Genomic DNA, 18,014 nt, shown 5'->3' with positions numbered 1-18,014 from the left:
TAAGACTCTAAGATTTTTAGACGTATGCTTCGTGGACCAGGTATCAGAGACTGGCTCTAGTGCTTGTCCATGGACGACCTTGCTCTCCTCACCCCGAGCTTTGGAAAACCTCCCAGTCCTGTGGCTCAACATTTGGACATGCACCAAGTTTGGAGGTCCACAGATGTTGCCGGGAGGCCAGATATTATGTCCAGCAGACATGCAAGATGATTCATATGTTTTTGGTATCAAAGGGCCCTTTCCTTGACTCTGCGGATGGGATTTTCAAACCACAGTACAATATAAGTGGACACAATGATCCATTAAAAGCATTTTAATGTCTAGGCATTCCCAAGCCTTTTTTTTTTTTTTAACTAATAAATATGTTCGATTTTCTGGAATGATATAATTTCTGGAAACGTTTAAATAAATTGCTTTTGTAATATTTGTAATCCTTATTTCATCTGTATCTTCTGTAATTCATCTTTTTCTGTCACGTAAAAAAAAACACATTCTTAAAAGCATCTTAAGATCTCCATGACCTGCAAACTATGTAGTCTGTTAAGCATATCAGGATCTGCTAGATTTTGCAAACTGTAGACTCAAACCAACAAGTTCCCATGCTTTATGTATAATTATACAGCTTTGCAGTATGGTCTTTCGTGAATGATTTTTGGGAATAATAAGAAATTCTTTAATTAGAGTAATTAGTAATAGTGTATACATCTTTAAACTTTACTCTATCTGACTGTTATTTATAAAGTCTAACAGAAACTTGTACAAAGCATTCCTGCCTGTCTTAACATTAGGTTTGTTAACATTATATCTCATAGCAATACTCCAGACAGGTTTCAGATCTCTTGGTGAGCATGTTAGCATGTTGCATTCCTCCCTAATGAGAATCCTCTCTGCTAGAGTTAAACTAATCAAAACTACATCAACAGTGCGCAGAGACTGGTTAACATGCTCTGTGGTACAGCAGCTGGACCATAAACATATAATCTAATAATAATAATAATAATAATAATAATAATAATAATAATAATAATAATAATAATAATAATAATAATAACAATAAGCATCATCATAATAATTATAATAATTATAATAATAATAATTATTGTTGTTGTTGTTGTTATTATTAATATTAATAATATTTATTTATTTATTTTATTTTTATTTTTATTTTTATTTTTATTTTTATTTTTATTTTTATTTTTATTTTCTTTTTTCTTTTTTCTTTTTTCTTTCTTTCATGAGTTCTACTGTTGTCGTGTCTCTCAGGGGAAAAAAAAACTGTGCTAATTGCAAATAAATTGTGATGTGTTTCCCGAGTAACTGATTTAATTTAATGAATTTCTTATGAAACTATTAAAGGCGGGTGGAGGTCAGTGAGTGCCCCCCTAGAGAGCCCGGCTTCTAGACTTTGCCGAAAGAAATCGGAGCTGCATGATGAGAAATCCGACCGCTTTTTCCCCGAATATATAACTCGACTAAAAAGTTTTCCAAACAGCCCAAGATTTGAGATTCCTACTACCTCCGGAAATGCACTACAAACGGGACTATAAAAAGTGGGGGAAAAAACAAGCCACCACAATTAACCATCTGGATGCTTATAAAGAGACAAGTCACAAATATACTCACGATGCAGTGATGCAGTGGTGCAGTGATGCAGTGTTCACAAGCGCCGTTTACTCCCGTTAAAAAAGTTTTGGCTTCTGGAAAAGGCGTATTGGAGATTATTTGTTGTTGCTGCTGCTGTTGTCGTTGTTGTTATTCTTAGTGGTGGTGATGATTAATCTTTATTTCTTTTTTTTTTTCATTAAATCTCTGTGCCGAACAGAGAGCTAACATGTAGACTACATCTGCAAGTGGATCGGGTTTTCTCAATTATTCGGGAGACTTAAGATAGCAGGCAGGTAGGGTGCATGGAAGAGTTTGGCAGACTGCCTGGATTAGGAACCGTGTGCCCATTTTTCGGATCTTTCTAAAAGCTTTTGCGATCATTTATCTCCAGCATTTTCACGTCAAGTTTCACTGATTTAAATATGAATTATGAGGCATGATAAATAAGGAGGTTACATTGTTTTCTATCTTTCTATCTATCTATCTATCTATCTATCTATCTATCTATCTATCTATCTATCTATCTATCTATCTATCTATCTATCTATCTATATATATATATATATATATATATATATATATATATATATATATATATATATATATATATAAACATATTTATTAACAATTTAACCCTTTATTTATCAAGCCTTATAATTCTATTGTTGCTGCTATATTTACATTTCTGTGTGTACAACAAGGCGGAGTTACGAAAAATCAACACTGGCTTGTTATAATAAGGTTTTTTTTCCCCTGTTGTTGAATGGTGGTCTTTGAGCACTTTTAATTAATGAGTTGCACATGAGCCCACGGGGGCCATTTCCCGCAAGAAGTCTACTCACATCTCACATACATACACACACTGTAACAAGAGCTTTCAACTTTTGTGCCATTCTCCTCCTGCCTCTTTTTGTTTTCATTTAAAAACGTATTGCTGATTGAATTACCGACCTGGTTTTGATATTTGGTTTAATAACTCATCACTTGTTCTACTTGATGTCCCAAAGGTCTTCATACACAAAGGAAATGAACACTGTATTTTTTTTCTATTTAAAAAAAGAGTCTCATAGTATTTGTTTGTTTGTTTTCACATGGAATCATGATTTAGAAGGGAAAGATAAGATCATTTTAAGTTACATGCATAGCAGGAAATGTGTGAACACAAGAGACAAATGTGTGTTTGCATTCATATAGAGGATAATTATCAAGAAGGTCATTTTTGGAAAAAAAAAAAAAGGGTTTATTCTCAGACTATTTGGGACTTGTTATCACACCACAAAAAGTACTATGCAAATTTTTTGTTGTTTCTGATATAGATATAGTAAAAACAAATCCTCAAGTTATTAAACATTTGTAATTTTGCGAGTGTATTTCTTGCGAGAAAAAAAGAAAAAAAAAGAAATGCAAATTGTCTCCACTTTTGGTCCGTGTTATAAGCAATGTGAAAGGGTTTGGTGTGAACCGGGACTGGTGCACAGTAAACACGAGCTCCTCCAGTGTTCTGATTCTGTGTAATAAAGGCGAGATGGGAAGAGACCTCGCTGCGTCTTCACAGTCCTTTTCGGCTTTGTCTTTTCACAAGTGGCGTCTGCAAGTCTGACTCGCACAGTTACTGATTTGCAGGCTGCATGTTAACGTGGCCCATGTAAGTGATTTCCACGGGCAGGAGAGCAAATCGTCGACAAAAGGAGCAGCTTTTCGATTCAACGCCGTCGTTAGGACAACCTGAAAGTATTCCTATGGATAATCAGCTCCACTTCAAAGCGGCTCCCATTCAGCAGCGGCTTCTTCAGCTCTTTTATGAACTTCCCCCTTTTTCACTCCGAGGGTCCGTCTCTTTGATTATTTTTCATCGTGTTTATTTTGCCCCATTCATAGGACACTTGTTTTAAATAAATAAAAGATCACTCTTTCACTTGAAACCATAGTTCGAGCACGCACACGCACACACGCACGCGCACGCGCGCGCGCGCGCGCGCTCACTCTCAAAAAGAAAAGTTGGGCCTCACGACTATGCTTGTTTCAAATTAAATCTGAATATACGCCTGGGATTTAAAGGAGTTTGGGAACAAACTTATGAGAGCGTTTCTGGTGAAATGCAAATTGACTTGCTCTAATGTGCCATGAGAGTTAAGGTCAGTGCAACTGTATCTTAATAGAGGGTTTCGAATTGAAATAGACGGGGAGTGGGGGTCTCTCTCTCTCTCTCTCTCTCTCTTTCTCTCTCTCTCTCTCTCTCTCTCTCTCTCTCTCTCTCTCACACACACACACACACACACTCAAAGTGCACTTGAACTTCACACCATCGATGATACACCTGCTCACAGATGTGATTCCTAAAAGGTTTGTTCATTTGCACTAGATAAAGCAAGGTGCTAAAAGGCATATGTGAGACCACCCTGTATACATCATTGGATTCCATGGTAAAGACTATCTAGAGCCCTTATTGTGGGTACAATTTATGAATTTATTTTTTTTCTATTGTCCTTTAGCAATGCTTAAGTAAAAACAAGTTTCTTGTAACCATTAGAGGATGTTGTTGTTGTTGTTGCTGTTGTTGTTGTTTTGATGAGCTTCCTCCTTTTTACAGGCAATTTAATGAATCTTCTTTGGGACATATTTGTATCCTAGCGTCCAGGCAATCACCATATAAATCCTAAGGCACCATGAAGAGTGTCAAAGCGCCAGAAAGGCTTTTGGCTCTGAAGTCTTGTTGGCTTTGAAGTGGTGCAGGACTGGAGTTACTCGATTCGGATTCTGTAGTGTGGACAGGGGGCATTTTGAAAGTGTACTATAGCGCGTTTTAATAGCGGAAATAAGGATTGCTGAGGGATTGGGGGGCTTCATATTCACAAGGCAAAATTCCTTTTATTGTCAGGCATCTTTTATGTTCCGTTTCCCATGACTGATTTGTGCACTGGTTGATAGCTTTTCTTTATAAGATGCACCAATGAGCATCAGCTATAAACTTGGTTTTGTTTGCAAAAATATTGGAAGGCTGACCTGATAACATAAAAATAATTCATGCAAAATGTCAGTGCATTATGACAATTTTAAACTTTGGTCATTTGCTCACTGTAGTCCCCATTGTTTTTTTAATCTAATGCACTCAAATATGTCATTAAAAAATGTTTTGCTAATATAAAATCTGTAGGGAAAAATGATATGCGCCCCCACATGTATTAATATGGAAGCTTATTTAAAATGAAATGCAACAAAATACAGTTTCATGTTTGATTGTTTTTTTTTAAATTCAGGTCCATAAATTTATTCATAGCAATTTCATCACGAACACCAAAAAAACACCTCTTCACTCTTTCCCCAGCACAAATAACAGCACCATGCACCGCAATAAAAACACAGTTACTACACAGGGCATGCGAGGGTCTCTTCACATTACACATAGGCTAAGTCTATTCAAGTAAAACATTTCCCACAACACGATAAAAAAATCACTACATTTCACCAAAATTAATCATATTCTTCTTTGGTGTATCTGTAATTCCAGACCAAACGTTATTACCAGCAAATAAATTACATTATACAAAAACTGGTTGGGACTTCAGCACAACATTCACAAGCATAAACACTATCCTTTTTACACATCCTTTAGAGAATAGACCCCGTCCACTTTACATAATTTAGGGTCTCAGAGGACATATTCGTACTCTTAAATCAGAGTTACATTGGATATTTTCCTTTACATAAAATACAGTCTAAATAATTCTTAAATACCACAAAAAAAAAAAATTCCCGAACACATTTATTGTATAAATTTTTTTAAAACAAGTACTCAATCATTTCTAGAATAAACAGTTTCTCAGTAAACTCTGAGGAATAAAAGTCGCTTGGATGGAAATCTGGGAAGTATACACATTTTGTACTTTCAATATGTATCTTTAGGCTTTATATCAAATTATAAAGTCTACCGTACCTTTGGTCCAAAAAAAGGTCATCAGGGCCCAATTATGTTTTTTAAACATTTTCTTGCTACATAACTGCTACAGTAATGACTTTGTGTTCACAGGTGACAGACTCATATTAAATGTACAAAATATCAAGCGACAAAGAAAAGGTACAGTTTAGTACCGTCTTATTTGCCCTAGAAGTGGACTGACACTGAGGATAGAAGTGATAGACATGCCTGTCTGAACAGGTTTCTCATTGCAAAAAACATCGGGAATGTTTACATTATAGAAACACTTGGAAAAGGACAATTGCCCCACATATATGAATCAGTTCACTACAAAAGAGCTCTGGGGAAAACCATAAGCTATAAAAAAAAAAACTGTCCAGTCATTGATACAAACACATCAATCACCGCTTATTGTTTCATATGAACAATGTCGGTGTGTCACTTCATAGGCTGGTTATGACTTAATCAGCTAAGCCCACACAGTCCTTTCGGCAATGCAGGAAAAAAAAATCGTCGTCCAAAATTGAAAGCAAAGGGTGTAAATGCGTGAATCCAGTGGTTTTCTGATCAGAGGGTGCACCCTCTGTATGATATTAAATAGAATAATTTAGTTCTAAAAAAAAACAAAAAAAAAAACGACTCACACATTTATTCAACGTTATTAATGCTATTCGTGTGGAATAGGGTTTGTGGTACATGTGCACGTTAAGGGCAAAGTGTTGGGTAAGGTTAGGTATGGTAGAAACTGATGGCAAATGCTCTTCGCCATCTGACATCGGCGGCGCTGTTGCGTGCGTGCGTGTGTGCGTGTGTGTGTGTGTGTGTGTGTGTGTGTGTGTGTGTGTGTGTGTGTGTGTGTTTTCGCCAACACTTCTGAGAAGCCTCAAAATGCATGATGTTAAAAAGTATATAAAACAGTGTGTGGAAAGGGGTGCAACATAAATATATCCCTAGTGCTTCCTATCAGAGCATCGTCCTTGGGTCTGAATGTCTAAAGGAGTCCTCGTCTTCGGATTCCGAGGTTGGCACATCGCTGGAGGGGGTGTGGAGATTGTTAGGGACGGTGCTGCCCTGGCACACGTACCACTCGTTGAGGTTGGTGACCTGTGGGGAGAGGTTGGCGGCGCGGCTCCGCTGCGGCTCCGTGGAGGGCGCGAGCGCGTCGCCGAGCGCCGCAGAGGAGGAATGGTAAGCGGCGGCCGAGCTGGACGAAGGTGGAGGAGGAGACTTGCAGTGCACCTTCATGTGTTTCCGCAGCGAGCTCGGGTGCGTGTAGGACTTGTCACAGCCGCGCACTTTGCAGTAGTACGGCTTGTCGCTGGTGTGCACGTGGGAATGCTTTTTCCTGTCGCTGCTGTTGGCGAATTTTCGGTCGCAGCCGTCAAACTCGCATTTGAAAGGCTTCTCACCTGAAAACAAGCCAGATGCTTCATAAATAAGTTGAACAAAATAGGCCATTATAATTGTGCAATATTTTCATAACTTCTTTTTCGGAACCAGTTACATATAAACAATATGCGCATCTCACCATGTTTCATTTTGATCTGAAAGTGAAATATATTCAATTGATGTGTTCTGGTGAAATATTGGGAATGCTGTATCACTTAAAAAAAAAGGGGGTATTAAACTCTTACTCTTCAGTGTACAGATTTTGAACTTTCAGCTTTTCAAGCGTAAATGCAACTCATGCAACTTCGAACAACTAAATACAGTCCTCGAGTCATTGTCTATGTTCAAATTCCAAGTTAAGAATAGATATTAAAAATCAACTGAATAGGATTGTTTAGTACTGTACTTTTTATCTGTACTTTTTGTCATCTGTACTATTTCCCATGAAAGTACACATACTGTAGCAGTCAGCTGAAAACTCAGCGCACGTGCTATGACTGCCACCTTCATGTAGGAACTTTTCCTCTGCACTACGCTGCTTTGTGACGCGTGTAACTCCTTAAACACCAACAGATCACTTTCAGACTAAATTATTTTGTTACTTAGCATAACATCCCTCGAGACTGTGGACAACATGAGGGTGTCTTATAATTCCCCCCCATCTTTGCCTGTAAACATCGTGGTGGGTGATATTGATCTTTGCGTCACAAGCAACATAACACTGCAGTCAATTAGGAGGTGAGACTGTCAATCAGGCCCCTTGTCTATGTATACAAATAGCACAGGAAATATCACGATTAACGAAAGTGCATGATGCCAATAGCACGAGACAGAAGCACAATCTAATGTTAACGCTTATTGTTTCGATGCTGCATAAACCGAACCTGAACATCAGACTGGAAGTAAACAAAAATAAATATTCAATTGCAGCCAGTGCGCGTGCATGTCACTCTGTAAAACACTTCTATGGGTCACAAACCTAATTGTGGTATCACGTGTTTATAGAGTATTAGAGTCAAAATAAACACGATATTTCGAACGTCCAAACAAGATCACGCCATTACTAATAGATAGTTAGGTTGTGAAAAAACAATCTTAAAAAAAAAAAAAATAACAAGGCCTTCATGCGCCATGCTCAGTTAGATAATAGTGCCCTGTTGTGAGATTTAATCTTCAGAAATGTCAGAGAAATAGAGGTATTTATTTCAAAACCCGATTTGTTTACTAATGCAATAAATAGTTTTAGTGAAAATGAATAAATAATGAAGGCTACTGTAGGATCTGCACTTCTAAACATCATATTTAAGATTTTGTCCAGTGCTGTCGGACATTTGGCCTGAATCAGCAAAAACCAGTAGAAAGGAAACAGTTTGTTATGCTATAACATTTGATTGTATTAGGACTTTTAGCAACTTGATACATGTACATATGATATGATAACTCTTTAAACGAGAGTTTTTTTCTCTTTGTTTACTAACCCATGCTCCAAAAGTCCAAGACTCTCGAGGCGCTTGAGTTACACTTTAAAATGCGGAGCAGGCATTCCTAGACGCAAAAAAAAGTACACTAATGCTTCAACCCACTGCAACATAACCGTGCTGAGAACATCTATCCATAAGCAGCGCCTGGTTTCATCATCCCAGATGTGTAGGTCAAATATAATGCAGAAAAGTAACGGTTTCTGAGCGATTGCATGTTTCGCAAATCCGTTATTCATCACAGTTTTAACGTTATGGACTATTATAAATGACTATAAATAACTATGGAGCAACTTCTGCTTCGCTCGAGCATGCTAATGGTGAAGAGCTTCACTGACCTGTGTGAGTCCTCTTGTGAATCTTTAGGTTTTCCGAGCGGGCAAACACTTTTCCACAGCCAGGAAAAGGGCAAGGAAACGGTTTCTCTCCTGTGTGAACTCGGATATGGTTGATCAGTTTGTACTTTGCCTTAAACGCCTTGCCCTCGCGCGGACATTCCTCCCAGTAGCAGACGTGGTTGCTCTGCTCGGGTCCGCCGACGTGCTCCACCGTGACGTGGTTCACCAGCTCGTGCATGGTACTGAAAGTTTTCGAGCACGGTTTTTTAGCCGTTTGTTCCTGGTCAATCCATTTGCAGATAAGCTCTTGTTTGATGGGTTGCCTCATGTACCTCAAAAACGCCCCCGTGGCTCCATGAGGGGCTGAAGCGAGGTTCACATTTAAGTTCATGGAATTGTAGCCGTGAAGGGAAGGTCCATAGTGCTCAGGCCTGTGGCCGAAGTGTTCTGGCCGGCCGTAGATGTCTCCTGGAAGACCCAGGCGCATCTGTCCGTTGAGAGCATGGTGATGGGCACCTGGGGCTGCCTGCTCGTGAAGTCCCGTGAAAAGTGGATGGGCACCACCTTCCGTGTGCCCGTAAGCACCTGTTGGGGAAATGAACATGCCATGGTGATGAGGGGAGGAGGCGGAACTATGCTGGTCGCCAAGTGCATGCATAGCAGAGGCTGAGAGCTCTCTCCTGAGGATGAAGTCCCTGCTGCTTGCGTAGCCTGAGTGGGGGTGAGCCACGGGGAAACCAACTGTGGTCTGAGAAGACGGGAAGGATGCCGCGGTCTGGGCTTCGGGATGGCTTTGAATGTGCTGCGATGGACTAAGTTTGAGAGCATTTGTCTGTGCCATGTGCTCGGGTCCAAATGGAGTGAGAGCCACTCCAGGGTCGTTGCCCATCTCCCCAGGGTGGAGGTGGGCATGGTGGGAGTGAGGGTGATGCCCCCCTATCCCCGGGAAGCCTGTCATATTCTGATGAGGAAGGGGTTGAGTCGCTGCCAAATCCGCTAATCTTATCGCCGAATTCCTCTTGCTCAAAGAGGGCTCCATATCTACACCGTCATGTCCACATTCGCTACTTTTTTCCCCCCACTACACGCCTTCTAAAACATTAAAATATATGCATATAGCCATCCATATAACTTCTTTTGTCCTGCCTCTAACTCTCCTTGTTCCTTTTCCCACTCTGTCCTCAAGCGATTGGCAGAACCTACAACAGTTGGAGGACACAGTGGGGAATACAGTTTAGAAATGGCACTGCGGGTATTGGACAGATTTCGGTGACTGGCAGTTAAAGGAGCGAAGCGATTGGCTGTCTTTCAGTGCGCAGGCTCAGCAGGGTTCCGCCCCCTCACTCCCATCACCGCTGTCGACTCCAAAAAGTTGTACTCACAAAGTTGCGTGTAAGGCGCTGTTTACCCAGACAATGTGGACAGAGACCTTTTAAATACAGAATACATTGTTTATTTATTTATTTATTTATTTATTTATTTATTTATTTATTTATAATTAGCAACTACGGTATTTAAGTTAAGAAATAAAGCAAACCCAAACCGACAGGTGACTGAATAGGCTACTAATTTCCATTTAATAATTTTAATAGGCTACTAATAATGGCTGTGTAAATTAATCTAAATGTGTAACTGAACATATAAAGAAAAAAAATAGATTTAATATATAAATAAATAAATAAGTGCTGCATTTTTTTAAAATTAATAATTGATTAAGCCTAGTCTTGAAGTTTGCTATACACCAACGTTGTACAAAAATTACAATATGCAAAACATTTTTTTTCGTCCCAGTGCATTTTGTAAGTTTTTTCTTATTAAATATCATTTCTATTATTCAGTTACTAAATCATTACTGTACCATCGCCATTTAAACCTTGAAATATATTTGTTGCTCACACACAATGTCTCTCCCAGATTCTCTCTTTCAAATCTGTCCTTTTTTTTTTTATTATTTAATATGTTTTTTTTTTTTTTAGATAAATCTGGTCGTGAACATCACATCAAATGCATATGATTTATTTTTTTATATCTAGCTTTTATTCATGTTGAAATAAAACCAACACATAAGATGGCGAAATAAGGACTGCACTGCTCATTCACGTTCAATTTCATTGGAATTTTAGGAAATAACTACACGATATATAATATGCAAGCGATAAAAAATATTTCAATCTCCAATTTTTTTTGGAATAACCAACTATGATTTATATCTGATATTCAATGCATTTAATATTTCAATATTTAATTTAACATTTTAACTCTAGAGAAACAGACAAGTATATTTTTACCTCCCTCTCTTCTCTCTCTCTCTCTCTCTCTCTCTCTCTCTCTCTCTCTCTCTCTCTCTCTCTCTCTCTCTCTCTCTCTCTCTCTCTCTCTCTCTCTCTCTGTAAGAGTGAGCGTGTACATTGAACTTTATTATACAAGCACACACCCTTTTTTCTATTCCCAGGTTCCTATTGAACCCAGCAGGGATTGCATCTGTCATCGTTTTAATTTGTCTTGATTTAAAATCATTCTCAACATTGATTTATGTTCAGAATAAGACAATATTATTTGATGAACTATTTCAGGTGGTCTAATATGTCGCCTAAATAAATGTCATGGGTTTCCTCAGGTTATAACCCTATAAATCCATGATTGCGGTATGTATTTCAAATCTCAAAGACGTTCAGAATGAAGTATGATTTTGGGTTTTTACAGTTAGAATGTGGATTTAGTGCAGACAAACCAACAAACCCCGGTATTAGATCACGTTAAGGCTTCGTCCATTATGAACCATTTCAGATGCCCATGAGCACTTTTTATTAGATCACTTTAAAACTGATTACATTTATTAATATTGCAAATATTTATCTACAGAACTGGGGGTCTGGTTGTATTATTAATAAGTCCATATAACAGAAGAATAATATTTCAGTGGTTATTACAAACACAACAGAATGCGCAGTATTTAAGGTCAAATGGTGATTGCGCCTGTATATGTGTGTGTGTGTGTGTGTGTGTGTGTGTGTGTGTGTGTGTGTGTGTGTGTGTGTGTGTGTGTGTGTGTGTGTGTGTGTGTGTTGGGGCTGGTGGGGCATATTACTGGACTACATGCGCTAACTCTATGCTTGGGTTATTTAGTACAATGTGACGGACGCTACTCCATTTGATCCTCATAAGAAATATTCATTAGAGAGGATTTGTTTTAATATGGCTATTCTTTACATTGTGTGTTCAAGGGGCCACATATGAGTTCGTCACAGGCCGGAGGTCAAACCCCCATGAAAACAGCCAAGGTCATTGAATGTAACCAAACAAAGCGTGAACATATTGATAACGTCAAATCGGAGGGATTTTTGTTGTTGTGTGTAAAGTTGTGCTGTTGCATATTTATTCTCTTTTTTTTTTTGCTGCCTCAGCACAGTAACAATATGGTTAAAGCAGCTTATGATGGTCAACATGCTTGTTTGAGTTCTAATACCGCTTTGTGGACGTTTGGGGAAAAAATGTGTGGTTTACCATTTTCAGCATTTTCGTTTTTTTCTTTTTTCTTTTTCCCCGCTTTGGGAAAGGGCGCAACAGAAACTCCGAGTTGCTGCCCCAGGCCGAATACATCGCCCCTCTTTTTCTATTTTCTTTTTCTTCTTTTTCCCCCTACCTATGGCAAAGGGGGAAAAGGTTCTGTGGTTTCCTTGAGAAATAAAGAACTTCTTAGAGAGGTCGGCAGACGTGACTTTGAACTTGGATCAGATGCTGTGTTTCCTGCAGAGAAGGAAGAAATGGGCTCGGGAAGAATGGTCTATAACGTTTAAGCTGCGGGGCTTTGAGCTGAGACGCACACAATCCCACAAGTTTTACACTCCTTCTGCTTCTTCCGCTCTGTTATTCGCCGTTTTAAGTGAGAGGGAGTCAAGACAGAGTTTTAAAACGTGTTGGAATGGGACCTGGTGGAAGAGCTGAATTAAAAAGTGAGTAACCGCTTAGTTTTTTTTTACTCATACACAAAGAATGTATTTTTTATTAGTTTGGGGAACCGCGTGGCAGTAATATATTTTTTCCCCACATAGGCTATGATCACTCAGTGTGCATTGTAACTGTGACTTGTGATTTATAGAATACAAAATGTGAATTTATGAACGCATTAATGCATGGTGGTGTGTTCCGGTGGTGGTAGCATGCTATCTGAAAAAAAAAAAATAAAAAAAAAAAAAAATATATATATATATTTTTGTTGTTGTTGTTGTTAATTATTAGATTAGATCTATTTCACTTCTTCTAACATTGTTTTTTGTATTATTTTGTAGTTTAGTGCTCCTGGTTGCCGGTTGAAACAAAAAAAAACAAAAAACAAAAAAAAACACTGTCTAGGGTAGTTTTTATAGTTTGTTGTATTGAAAATTACAACGTTTTTTATTCTGATATTTTTTTGAGCAGTGACAGTCCTTAAAATAATTTGTCTTCCGCATATCAGTACAGATGTGATGCTTTAATGAACCTATTCCAAACAATGCTTTTTCATACATTTTGACAGCTACTGTGCACATACGCACCTAAAATACGAGCCATTGAGGGAAACGGTTGTGTACTTTACATAAGAAACCATTTTTATGAATGCTGGATTTTAGTGTTTATGCTATGCATTAATTAGATTTGCCTAACATGTCTCCTCTGGTTTGATTTAAATCATTTAAAAATATATTAATATAATATTATAATTATAAGAAATCGAACATGTGTAACATGTGTAAATGTGCATACAGGTTAATGTATAGGATTATGTTGTATGCTAATGTTGCAAACTATATCATGAAACGACAGTAGCTTTTGTTGCTCTGATTTCCGTATATACTAAGAAAAGCCTCGTCGAAAAGAAGAAAAAAAAGGAGGCGGTAATTGTCAGTGTAAAAATGGCGATCGACTATTAGTCGCCAAAGAAGCGCGTGCTATTGGAGGGACCTATGGGATTGATGAGGCTCGAGAGCCAATGAGACAGCGCCAAATGAGTGACCGCTCTCCAGTTAAAGGGGGCGTAAGAAGAGCTAGTGCCAGTCCACTGAGAAAGACAGACCCTCCGAGATAAACACAGAAGAGCGAGAGAAATAAACATCCCGATCCGAGATGCTTGAAGAACGCGTCGCGCGCTTAAAGAAGACACAGTAAGATAGTCATCACCGACTCATTTTAAAGGGAAGACGATAAGGAATCTTTTTTTTTCTTCTTTTTCTTCCCCTTCAATGGGATTTTAAGTTAGAAGTTATAGACAAAAAAATCTAGCCGATTTTTTTTCTCTCCATGTGTGAGGATTAGGACATACAAGTTTTACCTCATGTCGTGTTTTCAAATCTGGAAGTTATTACTTCCATAGCTTACAGGCTTCTCTGTGTATTTATTTTGGCGTTTATCTGGGCCGTTACAGGTAAACAGCTTTGAGCAAAAAACAAAAAAACAAAAAAAAAACAACAAAAACAATTTGTGTAAAGTGAGAAATAATGTTACTGGACGCTGGTCATCAGTTCCCAGGCTTGGGAGTGGGAACATTTGCGAGGCATCACGCGACGGGCGACATGCAGGACAGGGACTTGAGTTTAGCGCAGAACAGCTTCGTTGACTCTGCGCACATGGGCGCTTTTAAACTGAACCACGATCTCTCCCCCGGACAGAGCTCGGCTTTCACCTCTCAAGCCCCCGCTTACCCCGCCGCGGCACTGGGCGCGCACGCGGCTCACGTTACCTCGTACACGAGCTCGCCGTTCAACTCGACGCGGGACTTCCTTTTCCGTAGCCGTGGGTTCGGAGAATCGCCCCCGGCGAGCGGCCAGCATGCCATCTTCGGCCCCACTGCGGGGTCCCTGCACCATTCCCACGCAGACAGCCAAGGCCACATCCTGTTCCCGGGGATCCACGACCAGCACGCCTCGCACGGATCCCCAAACGTGCTCAACGGGCAAATGCGACTTGGACTACCCGGCGAGGTGTTCGGACGATCAGACCAATATCACCAGGTCTCAAGCCCACGGACCGACCCTTACTCAGCAGCCCAACTTCACAACCAATACGGCTCCATGAACATGAATATGGGGATGAACATGGCAGCGCATCACCACCATCCCGGTGCCTTCTTTCGCTACATGCGGCAACAGTGCATCAAGCAAGAGCTCATCTGCAAATGGATCGATCCGGAGCAGCTGAGCAGCCCGAAGAAAAGTTGCAATAAAACTTTTAGCACAATGCACGAGCTTGTCACCCATGTCTCAGTCGAGCACGTCGGAGGACCGGAGCAAAGTAACCACATCTGTTTTTGGGAAGATTGTCCACGGGAAAGCAAACCTTTCAAAGCTAAATACAAATTAGTGAATCACATTCGCGTGCACACGGGAGAAAAACCGTTCCCCTGCCCGTTCCCTGGCTGTGGCAAAGTATTCGCCCGATCAGAGAATTTGAAGATCCACAAGAGGACACACACAGGTAATTATGAGAAGTTGGATTATGATTGTGCTCGTGCTCGTGAGATTGTTTACGCGACGCAGTGTTTGCTCGTTCGTTTGTTTGTCCTTCCAAATCGTTATTAAAGAACATTTATCGATAGTAAGCGGTTGTCATATTTTTAATATTTATTTTAGCTTCAGGTTTTTTTTTTTCCATGCATATTTAATATACGGAACCCAAACGAATATTTATTAGTAAAATCATCTAAACTAGGGTGTATATTACGGTCAGGCTGTTTATACACTCCTGCAGGGGATCACAGCTCGGGTCAGAGTACACGCAATGACTTTTCATCACTGGGGTCAATTATGTAACACACCGTCGTGGATTTGCAAACTTCAGCTGGGCGAGACTGGAGCTCTATGTCCCGTTTAGCGCGTCGCGCGCACGGCGGCGCCGTAAATCTCCTCACCCATTTTAATGTCTCGGTGGACCAATGCTCGCGCGCTGTGTTTTGCTACGTCAGGGGTTTAACATGCACTTTACTGATCCCAATAAATTACTATCATAATAAATCGATCACTAATTGTATACTCACATTATTATTTTTATTTAAAGGCCTGTTGGTTTTCTTGAATAGCCCTATGCGTGCGTCTATAAAGCGGACAGGCCACAATGCTAATTTTAATTCATTTTAACTCATATTAATGCACTATTTACTGCAACACTCAAGCATGACTTTATCGAGCTGTTGGATACATTTAAGTGTTTTCTCAAAATCGGCTAAAGATTGTAAACCGCAGTCAGTTGAATGACTTTGGAGCGAGTTTACTAAGTAAAAATTAGCAGCGTTTCAATGCCGGTGCTAATATTTTTTAAACATTACAGCTGAGAGTTAAAAACTGGCATTTTGAAACATTTTTCCAATTTGTGAGAACACCGTCTACTTTGGAGATGAGTCGATTTGCAAGAGCTAATTATAATATGTTTGTTCGTGTATTGACGCGTTATTACGCGCTATAAGACCTCTCATGATCGCAAGCATGAGGACACACTCGCCTCCTAATTGGTACGTTGTAATACAGCAGATGAAGAATAAATCTTTTTAGGGCTAAATTGCTTATTTTTGACCTCATGTACACTGTTGGTGAAGAAGCATTTGATGCTAAGTTTTTTCCTCTTCTCGTTGTTCCTACAGGGGAGAAACCATTCCAGTGTGAGTTTGAAGGCTGCGACCGGCGCTTTGCAAACAGCAGTGACCGGAAGAAGCACATGCACGTGCACACGTCGGACAAACCGTATTTGTGCAAAATGTGCGACAAATCCTACACTCATCCCAGTTCTCTTCGAAAGCACATGAAGGTAAATCTTTGCAAACACAAAACAAAGCTTTTTGTTATTGATTCCACTGTTGTGCATGAAGCTGATGCATGCCATGGTGCTCTGGTTAATTGCTTTCTACATTTTTGTTTAGGTTCATGAATCTTCCCCGTCAGTGTCCGACTCGTCTCCTGCAGCAAGCTCTGGATATGAGTCATCTACACCCCCCGGGCTGGTGTCACCCTCCACTGAGACTCAGAGCAACACCAACCTGTCGCCCTCATCCGGTGTACACAGCTCAAACGCACACAGTGGCCTGTCGTCCAACTTCAGTGAGTGGTATGTTTAGGACTGGATCAGTCCACAAAGAAGTATTTCCTACACACACTCACACATGCACACACACACACACACACACACACACACACACACACACACACACACACACACACACACACACATACACACACACGCCGCTCCAGTAAAACCTGGGGTCTAAATGAGACTTGTACAACTACTAGGCCTAAAGCCTGTATCTTGCGCTATTCTCCCGGGAGTGATCCTCATCAACCGAAGAAACGTGCACAAAGAAGCACTCCTTCATTTGTAAATACTTTGCACCCTTTTTCCCAGTTGCTGTAATAGATTTTTTTTTGTCAATTTTTTTTATTTTTTTTTTATTTTATTAATATGATTATTATTATTTGTTTTGGTGTATAGATGTCGCTTCAATGGTAGCTATTTCTCTAACCGGACTTTTAGTGCACATATTACGATAAAAAAAAATTGTATATGGTCATAAATATTGTTGCTCTCATTAAGGCAAGCTGATTGTACCTAAAAACATCTATGAAATGGTATGAGTGCCAAAGTCAACACTTTAAACGAAGACGGACATTTGCTTGTGAATGTATATTTTCGTTTGCTGGGCTTAACTTGTGATGTTTTTTGTGCTTTGAAAAGTTCGAATTTGTGAAATATATTTGGAAGATGTGAGGAAAAATAAACGTCGTGCAGTTCAATTTTCTGCTACCACACCCTTCCTTTTGTAAATATCGACTGCCATATTTATCCATTTGTAATTAAATTATGGTATTTACTTGCAACAGATGAAACAATATTTATAAAGAATGTTTCTTTACTATAAATATGTACAATTATGAGCTGAACAGAGGCAGGTGTTTTTGTTATGTGTTTTTGTTCAAAGTTCAAGAGGTGTTTTCTCCATTATTGTGATAAAAAATACTGCATACAAATATAATAAAATGTGGTTCAAGTGTTAAACTGTATTCATTTTCTCGTGATTTTTTTCCTCGTCTACATTTTTGGTCGACTGGGACGAAGTGGTAACAATGGCAGCATGCAACTATTCTTTTTTTTTGTTTGTTTGTTTTTGTTTTGTTTACATTACCCAGTGTAAAAATTGGTTAAAAACAAACTTCATACATCTAAACGTCTCCACCAAAAATCGTTGAATAACCGATATTTAATAACGGGACTGTTTTTGCATGTAGCAACCACCAAAACGATGTTGTTTTATTTACTAGACTGTGTGTG

General features: G+C 39.4%; 2 protein-coding genes across 2 annotated transcripts; one reads left to right on the top strand and one right to left on the bottom strand.

Moving 5' to 3' along the window:
• Window positions 1-4,845: 4,845 nt before the first annotated feature.
• zic5 (zic family member 5 (odd-paired homolog, Drosophila)) lies at window positions 4,846-9,929 on the bottom strand. The gene is made up of 2 exons (XM_083538166.1): window positions 8,727-9,929; window positions 4,846-6,930 (listed from the first exon to the last, which is right to left on the bottom strand). Exons 1-2 carry the CDS (start codon window positions 9,763-9,765, stop codon window positions 6,485-6,487), a joined length of 1,485 nt encoding a protein of 494 aa, XP_083394292.1. The 5' UTR covers window positions 9,766-9,929; the 3' UTR covers window positions 4,846-6,484.
• A 3,796-nt stretch (window positions 9,930-13,725) lies between these two features.
• On the top strand, window positions 13,726-17,746 carry zic2a (zic family member 2 (odd-paired homolog, Drosophila), a). The gene is made up of 3 exons (XM_083537080.1): window positions 13,726-15,176; window positions 16,336-16,499; window positions 16,612-17,746. The coding sequence occupies exons 1-3, from the start codon at window positions 14,201-14,203 to the stop codon at window positions 16,804-16,806; spliced, it is 1,335 nt and encodes a 444-aa protein (XP_083393206.1). The 5' UTR covers window positions 13,726-14,200; the 3' UTR covers window positions 16,807-17,746.
• The last annotated feature ends 268 nt before the right edge of the window (window positions 17,747-18,014 follow it).

Source organism: Silurus aristotelis (genome assembly GCF_946808225.1).
Source record: "Silurus aristotelis genome assembly, chromosome: 3".
NCBI lineage: Eukaryota > Metazoa > Chordata > Actinopteri > Siluriformes > Siluridae > Silurus > Silurus aristotelis.
The sequence above is the reverse complement of the archived record's forward strand: the minus strand, read 5'-3'. Positions and strand labels throughout refer to the sequence as shown.

Excerpts from the sequence above, each read along its gene's own strand:
- zic5 (XM_083538166.1), bottom strand. The coding sequence starts at position 9,765 with ATGGAGCCCTCTTTGAGCAAGAGGAATTCGGCGATAAGATTAGCGGAT. Across the intron at positions 6,931-8,726 it reads TCACAAGAGGACTCACACAG|GTGAGAAGCCTTTCAAATGC; the intron begins GTCAGTGAAGCT and ends GCTTGTTTTCAG.
- zic2a (XM_083537080.1), top strand. The coding sequence starts at position 14,201 with ATGTTACTGGACGCTGGTCATCAGTTCCCAGGCTTGGGAGTGGGAACA. Across the intron at positions 15,177-16,335 it reads CCACAAGAGGACACACACAG|GGGAGAAACCATTCCAGTGT; the intron begins GTAATTATGAGA and ends TTGTTCCTACAG. Across the intron at positions 16,500-16,611 it reads CTCTTCGAAAGCACATGAAG|GTTCATGAATCTTCCCCGTC; the intron begins GTAAATCTTTGC and ends ATTTTTGTTTAG.